At 40.6% G+C, this 19,618-nt stretch overlaps 2 protein-coding genes across 2 annotated transcripts; one reads left to right on the plus strand and one right to left on the minus strand.

Moving 5' to 3' along the window:
* Positions 1-2,544: 2,544 nt before the first annotated feature.
* Positions 2,545-7,329, minus strand: mrps21 (mitochondrial ribosomal protein S21). The gene is made up of 2 exons (XM_021591767.3): positions 7,203-7,329; positions 2,545-3,112 (listed from the first exon to the last, which is right to left on the minus strand). The coding sequence occupies exons 1-2, from the start codon at positions 7,283-7,285 to the stop codon at positions 2,932-2,934; spliced, it is 264 nt and encodes an 87-aa protein (XP_021447442.1). The 5' UTR covers positions 7,286-7,329; the 3' UTR covers positions 2,545-2,931.
* Positions 7,330-11,442: 4,113 nt separating this feature from the next.
* crabp2b (cellular retinoic acid binding protein 2, b) lies at positions 11,443-14,607 on the plus strand. The gene is made up of 5 exons (XM_090228243.1): positions 11,443-11,567; positions 11,687-11,801; positions 12,957-13,135; positions 13,529-13,645; positions 13,786-14,607. Exons 2-5 carry the CDS (start codon positions 11,720-11,722, stop codon positions 13,834-13,836), a joined length of 429 nt encoding a protein of 142 aa, XP_090084369.1. The 5' UTR covers positions 11,443-11,567; positions 11,687-11,719; the 3' UTR covers positions 13,837-14,607.
* Positions 14,608-19,618: the final 5,011 nt, after the last annotated feature.

Below are 19,618 nucleotides of genomic sequence, written 5' to 3' on the forward strand. Positions count from 1 at the left end.
TTGGATATTTCAAACTTTAACAAATCAAAAACTGAAAAATTGGGCGTGCAAAATTATTCAGCCCCTTTACTTTCAGTGCAGCAAACTCTCTCCAGAAGTTCAGTGAGGATCTCTGAATGATCCAATGTTGACCTAAATGACTAATGATGATAAATACAATCCACCTGTGTGTAATCAAGTCTCCGTATAAATGCACCTGCACTGTGATAGTCTCAGAGGTCCGTCAAAAGCGCAGAGAGCATCATGAAGAACAAGGAACACACCAGGCAGGTCCGAGATACTGTTGTGAAGAAGTTTAAAGCCGGATTTGGATACAAAAAGATTTCCCAAGCTTTAAACATCCCAAGGAGCACTGCGCAAGCGATAATATTGAAATGGAAGGAGTATCAGACCACTGCAAATCTACCAAGACCTGGCCGTCCCTCTAAACTTTCAGCTCATACAAGGAGAAGACTGATCAGAGATGCAGCCAAGAGGCCCATGATCACTCTGGGTGAACTGCAGAGATCTACAGCTGAGATGGGAGACTCTGTCCATAGGACAACAATCGTATATTGCACAAATCTGGCCTTTATGGAAGAGTGGCAAGAAGAAAGCCATTTCTTAAAGATATCCATAAAAAGTGTCGTTTAAAGTTTGCCACAAGCCACCTGGGAGACACACCAAGCATGTGGAAGAAGGTGCTCTGGTCAGATGAAACCAAAATTGAACTTTTTGGCAACAATGCAACACAGCTCATCACCCTGAACACACCATCCCCACTGTCAAACATGGTGGTGGCAGCATCATGGTTTGGGCCTGCTTTTCTTCAGCAGGGACAGGGAAGATGGTTAAAATTGATGGGAAGATGGATGGAGCCAAATACAGGACCATTCTGGAAGAAAACCTGATGGAGTCTGCAAAAGACCTGAGACTGGGACGGAGATTTGTCTTCCAACAAGAGAATGATCCAAAACATAAAGCAAAATCTACAATGGAATGGTTCAAAAATAAACATATCCAGGTGTTAGAATGGCCAAGTCAAAGTCCAGACCTGAATCCAATCGAGAATCTGTGGAAAGAACTGAAAACTGCTGTTCACAAACGCTCTCCATCCAACCTCACTGAGCTCGAGCTGTTTTGCAAGGAGGAATGGGAAAAAATGTCAGTCTCTCGATGTGCAAAACTGATAGAGACATACCCCAAGCGACTTACAGCTGTAATCGCAGCAAAAGGTGGCGATACAAAGTATTAACTTAAGGGGGCTGAATAATTTTGCACGCCCAATTTTTCAGTTTTTGATTTGTTCAAAAAGTTTGAAATATCCAATAAATGTCGTTCCACTTCATGATTGTGTCCCACTTGTTGTTGATTCTTCACAAAAAAATACAGTTTTATATCTTTATGTGTGAAGCCTGAAATGTGGCAAAAGGTCGCTAAGTTCAAGGGGGCCGAATACTTTCGCAAGGCACTGTATATTCCGGACTCTGAGATTACTCATTCTAATATTTGTTCATTATTTTCTTTAAATGCTTTTGATTTGCGAACATAAGCATTTCGCTACACCTATGTTAACATAAGCAAAAAATATGTATTTAACCTTTATTTAACTAGGCAAGTCATTTAAGAACAAATTCTTATTTACAATGACGGCTTACCCCAGCCAAACCTGGATGATTCAAACCAGGGACTGTAGTGACGCCTCTTGCACTGAGATGAAGTGCCCGAGTGGCGCTGCGTATGTAACCAATAATATTTTATTTGAAACAATAAGAATATCAGAATTTCAGGCAATGTCTTGAGACAAGTGTATCATGAGACATTGCTAGAAATGAGTGACCAACATGTTGTAGATTTACCTTTTAAACAGTCTCCACAATTTATATTATGGTCTATCTATAGCCCGCTTTCCAAAATCATTGATTCTGACTTCCGCCACTTCTCTATTGGAGGTAGGTCAGCCGCCATCCAAAAAAACTTGCAAATCCATCATAGATCATGTATTGCCCTACTCCACAATTCCAAGATGATTTGCTCTGGCCAGCAACCTCTGCAGAGCAGCAAGTGCTTATGCTTTTATGGGCGCAAGAACACGAGCTCAAATTTGCAGGGCCCTCATTTAGAGAAACCAGTGGATGTGACAACCCGTCCGTAGTTTATGCATCTCTGGCAAGGAATGGACTTAAATGGACCGTTAAGGGGTGCACTATATAGGAAATAGGGTACAATTTGGGATGAAACCAATGTCTTAGGAGACTGATATCCTGCTGTCATGCATAATTACACTGTTGTTCAAATTCTCCTTATAAAATGTTACATGATAAAATGAATATATTGTTATCAATTTGCAACCTAATCTATAAATTATCGATATCGTTTGTTCATTCCACAACAAATGCCATTCTTTTTTACAATACTCTAAAAAAGTTGAATAAAGGACATTTTCATTTATAGAACATGGCTTACCTCAAATAGTGCAATATGGCACAAAACTAATGAAAATAAGTGGTGGGAGCAAGCAAAATTGGTTAATTTAATCTCAGAAACAAACGTACTAGAAACAAATTTACATAATGAGAGAATTTAATTTAACTTCAGTATTACCACAACTTTTGATCCAGGTGGGAAACATCAATTTGGCTTTGTGTCTAAAATGTTAACAATAGTTTGATGTAAATAGTTACTGTCAGGTTTCATACGAGAATGAAGGTTTCATTTCTCAAACAAGACAGACATGCTCGCCTCTGGCACGCCGCGCTATAACGAACAGGGAAAATTACCATTCAAAACCGAAGATATCATTTCAAAGATAAACAATTTTTCAAAGTGTCTGCCACGAATCCTAACCCTATGGATTGAATACAAATCTTGATCTTCCAGCTGGGTAGTGCTAACTCAGTGAGCTCTTACTCCTAACGGTCCTCTTCACACAGACGGAACATAGACCTCCACCTAGGAGCCGACCCAGGGGTCTTGTCTCTGCGTCCGGGAGATGAAGGAGATCTTCCTGGCCATTTCAGAATGATAGATCCTCTTGCAGTTTTCATAGTTCTCTCGCTGCCTGCGCCGACAGGGCTTCTCATAGTAGCGCTTTCGTTTCACCGTTTCGATAATTCCATCCACAGACAGCACTCTTAAGGGTGCAAAATGAGAGAGCAGAGAGAAATGGGTTAGAAGTAGGCCTATACCTGTATACCTTCCATGTCAAATGTTTTATTTTTTGATATGAGGATGTGTTAGCCATTATACGTCTCATTAAAAGGCTTATAATATAATGTCTGAGTAGTAGGAAATATTCATCCATCTCAAATGGCTGTTTTTTAGTCAGCATCACGCAAGACACATAAGACATAAGGGGGTTATCATAGGACTTAACTAGTCTTAAAATGCAATGCATCAGAACGTTAAAGCCACAGGCTTTAGGTAAAAATAGGAATTTCTAATATGCAAGAGGGAATGGAGAGGCTTAGGGAAAGATAGACAACCAAGCAGGAAGGGAGAGAAAGCAGTAGAAAATAGCCCCTCCCCGATGGTAGCAATTTTGGGAGATTCTTCAGTTCGCTAATTTGAGAACAGGATCTGGCAGCGCTCCGTTTTGGACTGTTTCGTTCCAGAACCCATTTGCCATAATCCGGTACCTCATATGGCATGAAAAATTATTGGGACTGTTTGCTTTTATTAAAAATGTTACATTGCAATCAGAGTTAATTCAAGTTGCCGCCTCTAACTAACAAAATGTTGTGTTGGGCCGGCACGGGTTTATGTTTGCACAACATTTCCAACGCGTGGCCGTGTCGCTCACAGAACTAGAATGAGATTCACATTATTTGACGTTGCTCCCTCTCTCTGCTCTGATAGACATGAGCCTGCAACTCTTCTCTCCAGCTATGCACTTAATTTTCTTCCTTATACAAGCATAGCGTCAGGAAGGGTACTGGAGGCGCTGATGAAATGACCCCTGATGAATTGAAATACATTTGCCAAAGAACTACTGCTGTCTGTTCAGAAACAAATTAAACAGTTCAGAACACTACACCAGGAGTAGGCCTATCATTTAGCCACAGAATCAATAGCTTTTTGTTTTCTTCAATTGCCTAGCCGTGGATTGTGTGTAGCCCAATCACAAAGCATGCCTACAGTCGGGAAAATCTTTCAGTGAACGGCATCAAATCAAATGTTATTTGTCACATGCGGAGAATACAACAGTTGTAGACGTTACAGTGGCATGCTTACTTACAAGCCCTTAACCAACAATGCTTTGAGAAGTAAAGAAAAATAAGAGTGAAGTAAAAAATGTCAAATACAAGTAACAAATAATTTAACAGCAGCAGTAAAATAACAATAGCAAGGCTATATACAGGGAGTACCGGTACAGAGTCAATGTGCGGGGGCACCGGTTAGTCGAGGTATGTACATGTAGGTAGAGTTAAAGTGACTTTGCACAGATAATAAAAAGAGTAGCAGCAGTGTAAGAGGGGTCTGAGTTGGCCTTTGATAAGCTGTTCAGGAGTCTTATGGCTTGGGGGTAGAAGCTGTTAATAAGCCTCTACAACCTAGACTTGGCACTCAGGTACCGCTTGCCGTGTGGTAGCAAAGAGAACAGTCTATGACTAGGATGGCTGGAGTCTGACAATTTTTAGGGCCTTCCTCTGACACCTCCTCATATAGAGGTCCTGGATGGCAGGAAGCTTGGCCCCAGTGATGTACTGGGCCGTACGCACTATCCTCTGTAGTGCCTTGAGGTCGGAGGCCGAGGAGTTGCCGTACCAGGCAGTGATGCAATCAGACAGGATGCTCGATGGTGCAGCTCTAGAACCTTTTGAGGATCTGAGGACCCATGCCAAATCTGTTCAGTCTCCCGCGGGGGAAATAGGCGTTGTTGTGCCATCTTCACGACTGTCGTGGTGTGTTTGGACCATGTTAGTTTGTTGGTGATGTGGACGCCAAGGAACTTGAAGCGCTCAACCTGCTCCACTACAGCCCCGTCGATGAGAATGGGGGCGTGCTTGGTACTCCTTTTCCTGTAGTTCACAATCATCTCCTTTGTCTTGATCCTGTTGAGGGAGAGGTTGTTGTCCTGGCACCACACGGCCAGGTCTCTGACCCCCTCCCTATAGGCTGTCTCATCGTTGTCGGTGATCAGGCCTACCACTGTTGTGTCATCAGCAAACTTAATGATGGTGTTGGAGTCATGCCTGGCCATGCAGTCATGAGTGAACAGGGAGTACAGGAGGGGACTGAGCCGCCCCCGTGTTGAGGATCAGCATGGCGGATATGTTGTTACCTACCCTTACCACCAGTCGCAGAAGGAGGTGTTTCATCCCAGGGTCCTTAGCTTAGTGATGAGCTTTGAGGGAACTATTGTGTTGAAAGCTGAGCTGTAGTCAATGAATAGCATTCTCACATAGGTTGGCGTGGGTTAGCGTAGAGGCAGTTCAGAGATTAAATGGGGGGGGGGGGGGTCACATTCAGGTTTCACACAATCGTGGGGAAACACAGATTGGAAAGCAAATGGCTCCTGCTGAAAAGTGAAGACAAATCTGTCAGTAGGCTAACAAATTCACTACATAAGCAAAAGTATGTGGACACATGCTTGTCAAAAATCTCATTCCAAATGTATTAATATGGAGTTGATCTCCCCTTTGCTGCTAGAACAACCTCCACTCTTCTGGGAAGACTTTCCACTAGATGTTGGAACATTGCTGCAGGGACTTGCTTCCATTCAGCCACAAGAGCATTAATGAGGTCAGGCACTGATGTTGGGTGATTAGGCCTGGCTTCGCAGTCAGCGTTCCAATTCATCCCAAAGGTGTTCGATGGGGTTGAGGTCAGGGCTCTGTGCAGGTCAGTTAAGTTCTTCCACACCGATCGACAAACCATTTCTGTATGGCCCTCGCTTTGTCATGCTGAAACAGGAAGGGCCTTCCCCAAGCTGTTTCCACAAAGTTGGAAGCACAGAATTGTCTAGAATGTCATTGTATGCTGCAGCGTTAAGATTTCCCTTCACTGGAACTAAGGGGCCTAGCCCAGACCATGAAAAACATCCCCATTTCATTATTCCTCCTCCACCAAACTTTACAGTTGGTACTTTGTATTCGCGCAGGTAGCGGTCTCCTGGCATCTGTCAAACCTAGAATCAGCTGTCGGACTGCCAGATGGTGAAGCGTGATTCAGAGAACAGGTTTCCACTGCTCCAGAGTCCAATGGCGGCAAGCTTCAAACCACACTCTAGCCGATACTTGGCATTAGGCTTCTTAGGATCTTAGGCTTCTGTGCGGCTGCTTGGCCATGGAAACCCATTTCATGATGCTCCCGGCAAGCAGTTCTTATGCTAAAGTTGCTTCCAGAGGCCATTTGGGACTCCATAGTGAGTGTTGAAAGCGAGGACAGATGATTTTTACGCGCTACAAGCTTCAGCATGCGGTGGTCCCTTTCTGTGAGCTTATGTGGCTTACCACTTTGCGGCTGAGTCATTGTTGCTCCTAGACGTTTCTGAAGAACTGACTTGTTGGAAAGGTGTCATCCTATGATGGTGCCAATTTGAAAGTGACTGAGCACTTCAGTACGGGCCATTCTAGTGCCAATATTTGTCTATGGCTGTGTGCTAGATTTTATACACTTGTCAGCAACGAGTGTGGCTGAAATAGTTGACTCCACTAATTTGAAGGAGGGTCCACATAACATACCGTTGACCATGTAGTGTATCATCTTCCAAATAGGCCTATTGAGTGAAGAGCATTGTTTTTACTAAGTAAAACGAGAGAGACAGGCTTTTAGAAGGAGCTAATCGGCCATCGCAGTTGAGTGAGTTGCACATCATTGGGCGAGTCAGTGAAACTGGAAAGCTTTTTTAGGACTATAATTTCATCCTCATATTGTACAATGTGTCTCCACATACCTAAATCCAATTGTATTGGTCACGTAGACATTTTTAAGATGAGCAACTATCGTCCGTCCTTTGGTAAGTAGCCTACCGAATGGATTTTGACATTTAAGCTTGAAAAACTGGCGAACGGCAAGTTGAATGTCTACTTCCTGGGTTTAAAGGACAATGGCCAAATTCAACGTTTACCTTATGGATTCTGTCTACACCGGAAGTCATGTCGGAATGACATTGCTCAAGTTAGCTACGTTTGAACGACGATGTTCAAATAATAAGCCGACTTACAATAGCTAACATTAGTTATCTCAGTAACTTAAAAATACATGTGGATATACGATACCTATTTAGAGCCTTGTAAGCTGCATCGACATTGCCCTCTTGGACCATCACCGTCCGAGCAACGAAACGAAGGTGGTTCGCCATGTTGTGACTGATGCAGTCGTCCGGGTGGATGCAAAAGACTACAAAGTCTTATGTTCCGCACTAATATGAAATTGGAATCAGAAAATCACATTCAACACTAGATGGCGCTACATCGACATCCTAGCCTGTGCTTAAGCTTGACTTTTGTCTTGAACTCAATATAAATACATTTGATTAGATTCGACAAAATAAGATTTAAGTTTCATAATCATGTAATTAAATATTGAATTACTACTAACCAGGTAGCTCTGTTTTATAAAAGCTATATCAATATGTTGGTACTAGTCTTGTTGTTTTTATTACATTACATTTATTCAATGTTTCCACCAGTTACTAACATTTCTCAACACAAAATGGCCATATGGAGTGCATAATTAATGTAGCAATATTCATTACACTCAGCTCCGTTTTAAATCATTCAGTTCAGGTCATCCAATAATTAAAATAAAATTAATGAATTCATGAAAATAATATTTGTTTAGGCTTTTTTTTCAATTCTTGAGTAGAATTTCAATCATCACATCATCTGAATTGAAATGGAATTTGCCCTATGAAGACACAAAGACACATTCATACATTGGGAATGACTGTTACCCTCAATTGCACCTCTGTGATTATGTCCTGTAAAATGAGAACGCATTCAGGGGAAACATGAACAATCAAGAGATTTGAAAGGATACTGGTCGTCATAACAACAGGGACTAGATGTCCTCACATTTTTTTCAGAGGACCTTCTCCTCTCCTTTATCTAACTCAGTCCTCAGCTGGGCCTCTTAGCCTCATGTCCAAGTGGCACCCTATTGTCTATGTTGTGAACTCCTGCAAACAACATAGATAAATGTTTTGGGTTGAATTTTTGGGGTTGGTAGAATACACAGTATTAGGTTTCCAGGAGTATTAGTTCTGATCCAGACTTGTTGAAATGTTCTTGGCAGGAGAAAGAGGAGAGGGAGGGGGGTTGTAAGAGGATGTGGAGGAGACGGAACCAGCGTGACAGAGTTGGTTGGTAATTACCTCTTGACATTTGGAGAGAGAGAGAGGTGTACAAATACTTTAACTATTTGTACATCATTACAACACTGTATAAAGACATAATATGACATTTGAAATGTCTTTATTCTTTTGGAACTTTTGTGATTGTAATGTTCTCTGTACATTTTTTATAGTTTATTTCACTTATGTTTATTATCTATTTCACTTGCTTTGGCAATGTAAACATATGTTTCCCATTCCAATAAAGCCCTTTGAAATTGAATTGAGAGGGTTGTTTAATTTTAAACCCTCACCCTGTCTCCTCTCTGTTGTTGGGGTCCATTTGACTTTGATCTCTATAACACTTTTAAAGGCTGACAAATAAATATGCAACACTTTTAAACACTTTTAAAGGCTGACAAATGGTATGGTTGCAAACTCATTTGCTCACTTTCCCCTAGATTTTCGAATTGCAATATGAAAAGTGAGTTGCTTGAATGTCATGATTTTGGGAGAGAGGATTTTCACTAGTGCAACCAAAGGGATGGAGAGAGGTACAGTTGAAGTCGGATGTTTACATACACTTAGGTTAGAGTCATTAAAACTTGTTTTTCAACCACTCCACACATTTCTTGTTAACAAACAACTGTAGTTTTGGAAAGTTGGTTAGGACATTTACTTTGTGCATGACACAAGTCATTTTTCCAACAATTGTTAACAGACAGATTATTTCACTTATGATTCCCTGTATCACAATTCCAGTGGGTCAGAAATTTTACATACACTAACTTGATTGTGCCTTTAAACAGCTTGGAAAATTCCAGAAAATGATGTAATGGCTTTAGAACCTTCTGATAGGCTAATTGACATCATTTGAGTCAATTGGAGGTGCACCTGTGGATGTATTTCAAGGCCTACCTTGAAACTCAGTGCCTCTTTGCTTGACATCATGGGAAAATCAAAAGAAATCAGCCAAGACCCCAGAAAAAAAATTGTAGGCCTCCACAAGTCTGGTTTATCCTTGGTAGCAATTTCCAAACGTCTGAAGGTACCACGTTCGTCTGTACAAACAATAGTATGCAAGTATAAACACCATGGGACCACGCAGCCGTCATACCGCTCAGGAGGGTGGCGCGTTCTGTTTCCTAGAGATGAACGTACTTTTGTGCGAAAAGTGCAAATCAATCGCAGAACAACAGCAAAGGACTTTGCGAAGATGCTGGAGGAAATGGGTACAAAAGTAACTTTATCCACAGTAAAACAAGTCCTTCATCGACATAACTTGAAAGGCCGCTCAGCATGGAAGAAGCCATTCCTCCAAAACCGCCATAAAAAAGCCAGACTACGGTTTGCAACTGCACATGGGGACAAAGATCATACTTTTTGGAGAAATGTCCTCTGGTCTGATGAAACAAAAATAGAACTGTTTGGCCATAATGACCATTGAGGAAAAAGGGGGAGGCTTGCAAGCCGAAGAACACCATCCCAACCGTGAAGCACGGGGGTGACAGCATCATGTTGTGGGGGTGCTTTGCGTCAGGAGGGACTGGTACACTTCACGAAATAGATGGCATCATGAGCCAGGAAAATTATGTGAATATATTCAAGCAACATCTCAAGACATCAGTAAGGAAGTTTAAAGCTTGGTCGAAAATGGGTCTTCCAAATGGACAATGACCCCAAGCATACTTCCAAAGTTGTGGCAAAATGGCTTAAGGACAACAAAGTCAAGGTATTGGAGTGGCTATCACAAAGCCCTGACCTCAACCCCATAGAAAATGTGTGGGCAGAACTGAAAAAGCGTGTGTGAGCAAGGAGACCTACAAATTTGACTCAGTTACACCAGCTCTGTCAGGGGGAATGGGCCAAAATTCACCCAATGTATTGTGGGAAGCTTGTGGAAGACTACCCAAAATGTTTGACCCAAGTTAAACAGTTTTAAAGGCAATGCTACCAAATAGTAATTGAGCGTATGTAAACTTCTGTCCCACTGGGAATGTGATGAAAGAAATTAAAGCTGAAATAAATCATTCTCTCTACTATTTTTCTGACATTTAACATTTTTAAAATAAAGTGGTGATCCTAACTGACCCAAGACAGGGATTTTTTTACTAGGATTAAATGTCAGGAATTGCGAAAAACTGAGTATAAATGTACTTGGCTAAAGTGTATGTAAACTTCAAACTTCAACTGTATAAGGAGGAGATAGTGGTCTTTCTGCAGTTACTTATAATAGAGGTCTGTTGTTTTGTAAACACATGTAAAACATGTAAAGACATGAAACTGTGTCCTGTTCCAGAGAGGTCTAGAACATATCTCGTTGAGAAGCATTTCAAGATATCTGAGGCCTATGTGTCAAACAAGAACAATTTATGTGCTTTAAGGTCGCATATTCTTGAATCAGTTGAATCAGTTGAATCAGTTGGTGAACGTAATTAGGCATGATTACAAATATATATTAACATTTATTTAATTGTATTTATATTTAAATAAGTTAAAGGGAGTGAAGGACATGTACCCCATATTATGTTTTGATTGATTCATTGATATATTGTCAATATGGAATATACAATTTTCTAATGTGCTCATTGAGAAGAGCTAGCCCATGATAGGACATAGCCTCATATAGATGATTGCCATGGGTCATTGATCAGCATCACCTCACTGCCCTCTGCACTTCCTTCTCTCCTCTTTCTACAGGAGCTAACCCAACCTATCTGATTTCACATTCCAAAATCTTAATCTTCTTTACGATGGGATCCTCTTTAACAAACGTTAAGTTTTCAATAGGACCGATGATACCCCTTTCTTATCCTATCACTTATTTGCCCAAATTCTTGTTTTGAGTTCCCCAACCTGATTTACCGCACTGGCGCCATTCAACTTCAAAGTGCAAGCATACTTTCTTAATCAGGGGTTATGTTCTTGCAGTTTGTTTGGCAATAAAATCCCACTCGATAGAACTGGCACTATATAAAAGTTTACATTGTAACCTAATGAAAATGTATCTAGCATAGCTTACAAAACGCAATATTATATACTGTAATAGTAATAGATATATCTAGGGTCTAGATATCTCAGTCGGCTATTTTACGTGAAAATACAGCCACAAGTCTAGATTCTTCCACAATGCTCGAGAAGAGGAACGTGTTCTTTGCTTCCATGATGGATTATTGCTATTCATTACCACCCAGGGCGCGCTCTGCACGCTTAAACCAAGCAAGACATAAAACAAAGAAGGGAGTTCGGCGACCAGATTGAATCAACCTCTGAAGGAGGGAGGGGGGATAGAGTAAACAGAGAGGACCAGGTAACGGTACCCAACCTCAGAGACAAAATGCAAAGGAAAATCAAAGTAGCTGCAAACAGTTTATTTTCACAGGGTCAGCAGAGAACTGAATAGTAACGTTATCTATTTTCTTCTGTAAGTATCGACTACTATAGCAAACAGTTACATCTGAAATGGACCGTAAAATTGCAGACTTCTCTGGGACGTGGAAAATGAAAACTTCTGAAAACTTTGAAGAACTCCTGAAAGCACTGGGTGAGCATTTTCATACTGTTATGAACATGGACGTAGCCTTTTGGTTATTATAACTAACATTCCAATGTCTTAATGCACTCTATATATAAATATGTTTGTAGTAGACATGTCTGTAAATGTATCGACTCTTTGATATAGTCTCAGATTATCATAAATTCTACAAATCACTGTTGCACATATTTATGCAATTGCAATTATGATTATTTTTATTATCTATGGAGCCCAAACCTTTTGGTCAAGCATCCCACTCTGGGCTATGGGTGAAATGTTAAACCAGCTTGGTCTGTGGCCGCACACACCCCTCAAGTGTTTCTTCTCCTCTGTGCATGTGTTTGGATTTATGGGTAATTATGAGCTAGCCATATTATTTCTAATAAATATCTTGCTTGATCTATTGTTTTAAAAGTCCCTGGTTATCTTTTTTGAGGCACCCGTCCACCTACACACTCAGTCACCTACACGCACATGCACACACACTGAAAGGTCACGAGGGCCAGTCAGTGGCATCCATTAAAATGTAAAGACAAATAACCCGTGGAGGAATGTTATATTTGACCTAGTTATTACCCATTCCTCATGAAATTGCTCTTTGGAGGGATATATTTCAGGGGGCCCATTTCAGGGGCCCCTGAAAGCAGTTACTGCTTTCAGGGGCCCCTGAAATGGGCCCCCTGAAATATATCCCTCCAAAGAGCAATTTCGCTCCAGGCAAAAAATAAACTTTCAAATGAGAAGGTTTGTCAGATTTTTATTTAGGAATAAGAATGTTAATTTGAATAGGCGAGAGGAATGAAATTCAGTCAGATTATTCATTCATTTAGTTGAGTAACATCCTGTTAATTGTATGAAAGTCTATGCTAATCATCCCTTAAAGGTTGAATGAATGAGAGCTCTGTCTGAGATCAAACCCTCCCCTCTGATGTCTTTCCCACTACCCATAAAATAATGGTTATGAATGATGGCTGTGATATGACTTTTCATCAATAGATGCATCCCAAATAGCACTGTATTCCCTATATGTATATATTCAAAAGCCCCATAGGGCCCTGTTCAAAAGTAGTGCACTATGTAATGAATAGGGTGCCATTTAGGATGCATTCAAGGTCTCCATTCTCCATCTACTCCTGTGATACCTTATTGGTCCCCTATGACCAGGTGTGAACGTGTTTATCAGGAAGATAGCCGTGGCTGCAGCCTCCCGGCCTGCAGTAGAGATCACCCAGCAGGGAGAGAGCCTCTCCATCCAGACCTCCACCAGCGTACGCACCACCCATGTCTCCTTCACCGTGGGACAGTCCTTCAATGAGACCACAGTGGATGGACGCCTTTGCACGGTAATACTCCATTTCCACACTCTTCATCATCTTCATCTCTACATATGTTGCATGAAATATTTTTGTTACCATATGTGCATATTTTGCCAGGACTCAGTGTATGAAATCAGGGGTCTGTATAAGCATGTGGAAATAATCTGTGTGTAACTTGATAGTTGTTCTTGGTAATGGTTTACTATTCTTATTTTTTTATATGGTTTGTAGAGGGCAGCAAACATACCGTCTAACAGACTTGAGGAAGCAGTAACATGCTGCAACAGTACTGAGTACCAAATGAGAAGCCTCAGGGTCACACACAGATCTACTGTGTCTTTCTATCTAACCACTTCACTACAACATGCAGTGTCATTTATCTATTAAATCCTTGCTTGGCCTTCCTCCTATGATCTCCAGAGTACCCCTCGCTGGGAGACAGATAGCAAGATCAGCTGTGAGCAGATTTTTCAGAAAGGGGAGGGCCCTAAGACTGCATGGACCCGTGAAGTGACCAATGATGGTGAACTGATTTTGGTAAAGAGTCCATTTTTATTGCCTATAAACGGTAATCCTACTCCTGTATTTGCATGTTAGGCTTTAACTGTAAATGGGGGAAAATATATGTGTTTGATTTATCAGAGTTTTGTATTAATTTAGTTATAATTTTCTTTCAGATAATGAGCGCTGGGGATGTCGTGTGCACCAGAGTGTATCAACGAGAATGAAAACTTTCAAGACTGTCAAACGTTTCATTTTGTGCCTCTTTTTTCACTTTTCTTCATTTCTACCTGTTCTGTTTGCTTATTTAATCTGCCAGTCATTCAGATTGTGGTTAACAAGACGTCAGTGGTGTGCTTTTTGTCAGACAGAGTTTGACTGCTGTGAAAGCCTTGTGTCAGTTTATTTTGATGTTGTGTCCATTTTTATGTTCTCGTATTAGCTTATGGTATCATTCTTCCTACACAACCAAAGCTGTATTCATTCTCAGTATACCGCATGAAAACCCATCCATATTTTTGTTCCATTTTTTTTTTTACCAAAGCAACTGTAAACCATCCTCAAAATGTTGTTAAAACAATTACAAATTGCTCATGTATTTCCAAAACCTGATTTTATTAGCTTTCTGATTTAAACCGAGACCATATCCATCACCGCTGTTCTGACTTTCTCTCTCTCCATACCACCTCCTTTCAACTTCTCCTATCCTCTGCCTAAGATCTTTGTTTGCATCCCTCATTTGTTTTCCATCCCTCCCTGCCACTTCCATGCCACTTGGCCTCTTTGGCAAGTAGCCTAACGGTTAATTGCGCTGGGCTAGTAACCAAATGGTTGCTGGTTCAAATCCCCGAGCCAGCAATGTGGAAAAATCAGCCATTCTGCCCTTGAGCAAGGCAGTTAACCCCCAACGACAACTGCTGCCTTTCTCTCCTACACACCCTTTTCTCTATGTGCTCTCATCCCTTACCATTTTGTTCAGTAAAGTTTTTATACTCCAAGAGAGAATACATATTTTATGAACAACATTTTATACTCCCCAAATGAGAGACATTTGGCAAGAACAAGGGGAAAAAACAGGAGCGGTAGGGAAAGAATGAGCGAGTGAGGGACAATAACAAAATCATTTCATATTGAGAACGGTGCTATTCCCTCCGCTCTCCTTCCCAGCTGTACCTACTTACAGTATGAGCTCAATAAAAGGTTCCCCACCCCCTCTTCCCTGGACTCGGCCGGCACCCAGTTATCAAAGGGTAAAATGACTGCCTCTGATTTGTGTGAAGACGCTTGTAGCTGCTCTCCGACTCTCCCACGCACCTCTGAACTGGACAGCCGAAACAAAATACAGTCACACTTACATTAACACATACTTGGGAGGACGGTTCAGTTCTTAGAAAATAATGGACTGAAGAATGGATTGAACAGTGCAGGATCTCTCGTGCACTTCCTGAGGAGAGAGAATGCTTACTCTGTCCATAGGCAGTGATGGTTTTTCCAGATTTGCAGACGGTGTGCCAAGGGTCCCAAATCGCAGCCTATTGCCTATATAGGGCTCTGGTCATAAGTAGTGAAGAATGTAGGGAATAGAGTCCCATTTTGAACGCAGACATGCCCTCTGAGGTCCTCCTCAGATTTACTCACTGTGCTGAGCCAGCATCAGGTTTCCTGGGCTTCATTTCTCCAAACTGTGTGTTTTCTCAATAAACTCACTGGGTAAGTGAGTGAGTGAATGAATGAAGTGAGAGTGAGTTATATAACCTGAGGTGCATAGCTCCCATTTCAAACAGACAGTTCAGTCAAAAGTGTTGATGCATTCATCCAAACTTAATTAATCCATACTGTAACTGATATGCGTATATGTATATATTTTTTTAAACGGTCCTTCCGCTCTGGTCTGAAAATTAGTTTGCTTCGTTTGGCCGGGTGGCCAACTCTAGGAAGAGTCTTGGTGGTTCCAAACTTTTCTCATTTAAGAATGATAAGAGGCCACTGTGTTCTTGGGGACATTCAATGCTGCCAACATTTTTTTATACCCTTCCCCAGATCTGTGTTGAGACACAATTTTGTCTCGGAGCTCTACGGACAATTCCTTCGAACTCATGGCTTGGTTTTTGCTCTGTCAACTGTGGGACCTTATATAGACAGGTGTGTGCCATTCCAAATCATGTCCAATCAATTGAATTTACTACAGGTGGACTCCAATCAAGTTGTAGAAACATCTCAAGGATTAACAATGAAAACAGGATGCAACTGAGCTCAATTTCGAGTCTCACAGCAAAGGGTCTGAATACTTATAAGGTACTTCTGGTTTTTATTTTTAATACATTTGCAAAAATGTCTAAAAACCTGTTTTCACTTTGTCATTATGGGGTATTGTGTGTAGAGAAATGGGGAACAATTTCAAAGATTTTACTGAGTTAAAGTTTATTTAAGGAAATCAGTCAATTGAAATAAATTCATTAGGCCCTAGTCTATAGATATCACATGACTGGGAATACAGAGATGCATCTGTTGGTCGTGGATAGCTTAAAAAAAGGTAGGGGCATGGATCAGAAAACCAGTCAGTAGCTGGTGTGACCACCATTAAAGAGCAGCAGTAAAATAACAATAGCGAGACTATATACAGGGGGGGGGGGGGGGACACCGGTACAGGATCAATGTGCGGGGGCACAGGTTAGTTGAGGTAATATGCACATGTAGGTATGGTTATTAAAGTGACTATGCATAGATGATAACAAGATAACAACAGAGAGGAGCAACGGTGTAAAAGAGGGGAGGGGCAATGCAAATAGTCTGGTAAGCCATTTGATTAGATGTTCAGGAGTCTTATGGCTTGGGCGTAGAATCTGTTTAGAAGCCTCTTGGACCTAGACTTGGCACTCCGGTACCGCTTTCCATGCGGTAGCAGAGAGAACACTCTATGAGTAGGGTGGCTGGAGTCTTTGACAATTTTTAGGGCCTTCCTTTGACACCACCTGTTATAGAGGTCCTGGATGGCAGGAAGCTTGGCCCCAGTGGTGTACTGGGCCGTTCACACTACCCGCTGTAGTGCCTTGCGGTCGGAGGCCGAGCAGTTGCCATACCAGGCGATGATGCAACCAGTCAGGATGCTCTCGATGGTGCAGCTGTAGAACTTTTTGAGGATCTGAGGACCAATGCCAAATCTTCAGGGGTCTCTTGAGGGGGACACCAAGGAACTTGAATCCTTCAACCTACTAAATGGGTGTATATTACAAAGTGTATTTCAAATCTATATATCAATGTATGTTAAATGTAATCACAATATATATCAAAAGCATCAGAAAATGTATTTAATGTATTTCAAAATACATTTTGAAATACATTAAATAATATATTTTCTGATTAATTTACTGATATATTTGGTAAATATATATTTCGGATACATTTGGAAATGTTTAGTGAAATCATATTGTAACAAAATGGTCGCTGTTATCACATGCACAGTGAGGCAAAAAAGTATTTAGTCAGCCACCAATTGTGCAAGTTCTCCCACTTAAAAAGATGAGAGAGGCCTGTAATTTTCATCATAGGTACACTTCAACTATGACAGACAAAATGAGAAAAAAAATCCAGAAAATCACATTGTAGGATTTTTAATGAATTTATTTGCAAATTATGGTGGAAAATAATATTTTCAATAATACATTTTTTTCTCATTTTGTCTGTCATAGTTGAAGTGTACCTATGATGAAACTTACAGGCCTCTCTCATCTTTTTAAGTGGGAGAACTTGCACAATTGGTGCAATACTTTTTTGCCCCACTGTATGTCAATCTTATTAAGACTGCAAAACTGACAACATACAAGCTTAACCTTTAATCACAGAACACAACATAACACATTAACTGGTATGATCATTTGTGGGAAGCCAAAAAGCACTAAGCCAAAGCCATAACCCCAACAAGCCAAGTCTTCTAATAGGCTGCTGCATTTTCATTGTACTTGACTCATACCAAAAACATACCAAACGTAGTAACATACATTTAAAATATTTAAATTACAACAAAAATACTACAAAACATTATACTACAAACATTACACATTATCGGTCAAGTAGTGACTCCATTTCGTTCATGTGCTTATGCCAAATAAACAAACTAACTTGACGAGAGCGTTGCAACCAATGTCCAACGGGCAGAACTTAACGTGTATTGGGTTGTTCCATGAAATTAATGCCTTTTGTGTCACTTTGATATGTTAAGTAGAAATTATGCACCAATATTGAATTTTAAAAGCCTGTTATATTAAATAAAGTACCTTTTACTATAGACCACATGGAGAATTCAATAAATCTGATGTCCAATATGAATAAAGACTTGCTAAGATTTGACATTATCACATGTCCCTCCATGCACCCTCTGTGACTTCTAGGAAGTGTTGTGTCTTTGGCTATGCCGGATTAAGTGATATGACATGCTATTCCATAAAATAATTTATCCGTAATTAATATTACCTGATTGAGCTAATCATGTAAATGTAATTAACTAGAGAGTCGGGGCCCACAAAATAATTTTTATAGAGCTGTTATCTTCCGAATAAACTCTTAAAGACCTAGTAATATTTTACCTCAATATTAATCGTCACCTTAATTCAGTCTCATCTGAAAGTTGTAAATTCTTGGTTATCTTCACGAACCCTGGCTAACAAGTTGAATCAGCAATACAAAATTGGGTTTAATTATTGATTTACTAAATACCTAACTAATCACACAGAATTACACATACACATAATTAATCATAACTTGATTACAAATTACGTCATAAAGGAAAACGCCCCTAGCGGGTGGAACAGATATGACAGCTTGTTACAGAAAATAAAAGGGGCTGGGTTTGAGTGAAAGAGTGGGAAGACTGAGGAACAAAGGAAGAAGCTGTGCTATCGTAAATACAGTAACTTATGCATTCTAAATTACCGCCCATTTGGAAAAGGAAAATGCAATAAATATTTAGCTGCGCTTCAGTAGGTTGGTGGTAGATGGAAGGCCGTGTTGCCAAACCGAGTCCTTTGAAGAATGTCTCTGGTGGTCAATTGGATACGTTGTAGTAACGTCGTTTTGTGATAGACGGAATACTCTGTCAGTTCCTTCCTAACCCTAGTTTGCAGCTGATGTTGCCAACTCAACGGCTAGGAGGTATCACTTTTGTAGTGAATAAGAGTTCAAAGTTCATACCATTCGCAACCAAAGCTCACGCTGATGTTGGTTTCGTTCAGTAGTTATTATCTGAACCATTCTGACATCGGACCGTCGTCCTCACATCCTCGGAACAGGAGGTTACATTTTCGTCAAGGGCTTATATAGTGGAGTGAGAAAAGGGGTGTGTTTCATAGTTTAAAACCTATGTCTCTTCACGTGGGCGGGCCACTGAGTCAGGCCTAATTCACTCATGAAAACCCAATTCTCACATTTTAGAAGCTAAAATCACATTTCATCCCATCACAAATAATTTCATATTCAAACATTTAAATTGAACAACAATTCCATGTGAATCCGATAACTTTGATGTGTAGACTTTACACTGTAGAGTTTATGTCATCTTATCATTGATGAGAATGTCTCAGATGACAACCGAACTGACATCATATTCATTAAATACCACTGCATATGTTCAATTGGTCGGATTACCAGAATATAGTTCATTTACCCCCACCTTCTGATGTTCCGAGAATCTCTATGTTAACCAAGGGAGTTTAAAATGTAACATCAGTAGGGTAGAGAGAGGAAAAAGGGGGAGAGGTATTTATGACTGTCATAAACCTACCCCTAGGCCAACATCATGACAGAAGATTTTAACCCACTAACCCCCTCAAAGGTTTCACCATTGTAAAGACTTAGTTATTTCATTGCTTTGACATAGTTATTTCTGAAGATTATTATTTATTTATTTCATTACTGGCTAACGTTAGTATTCAGCTAACCACGGTTTGTGGTCATCAGCTATCCTTTAATCTATCGCCAGTTTAGTACAACGCAACCCAGACCAGAACATGCCGG

Source organism: Oncorhynchus mykiss, chromosome 30, assembly GCF_057628025.1.
Source record: "Oncorhynchus mykiss isolate SJ-2025 chromosome 30, ASM5762802v1, whole genome shotgun sequence".
Taxonomy (NCBI): domain Eukaryota; kingdom Metazoa; phylum Chordata; class Actinopteri; order Salmoniformes; family Salmonidae; genus Oncorhynchus; species Oncorhynchus mykiss.

Excerpts from the sequence above, each read along its gene's own strand:
- crabp2b (XM_090228243.1), top strand. The coding sequence starts at position 11,720 with ATGGACCGTAAAATTGCAGACTTCTCTGGGACGTGGAAAATGAAAACT. Across the intron at positions 13,136-13,528 it reads TGGATGGACGCCTTTGCACG|AGTACCCCTCGCTGGGAGAC; the intron begins GTAATACTCCAT and ends TATGATCTCCAG. Across the intron at positions 13,646-13,785 it reads ATGATGGTGAACTGATTTTG|ATAATGAGCGCTGGGGATGT; the intron begins GTAAAGAGTCCA and ends ATTTTCTTTCAG.
- mrps21 (XM_021591767.3), bottom strand. The coding sequence starts at position 7,285 with ATGGCGAACCACCTTCGTTTCGTTGCTCGGACGGTGATGGTCCAAGAG. Across the intron at positions 3,113-7,202 it reads GCTTACAAGGCTCTAAATAG|AGTGCTGTCTGTGGATGGAA; the intron begins GTATCGTATATC and ends TGCACCCTTAAG.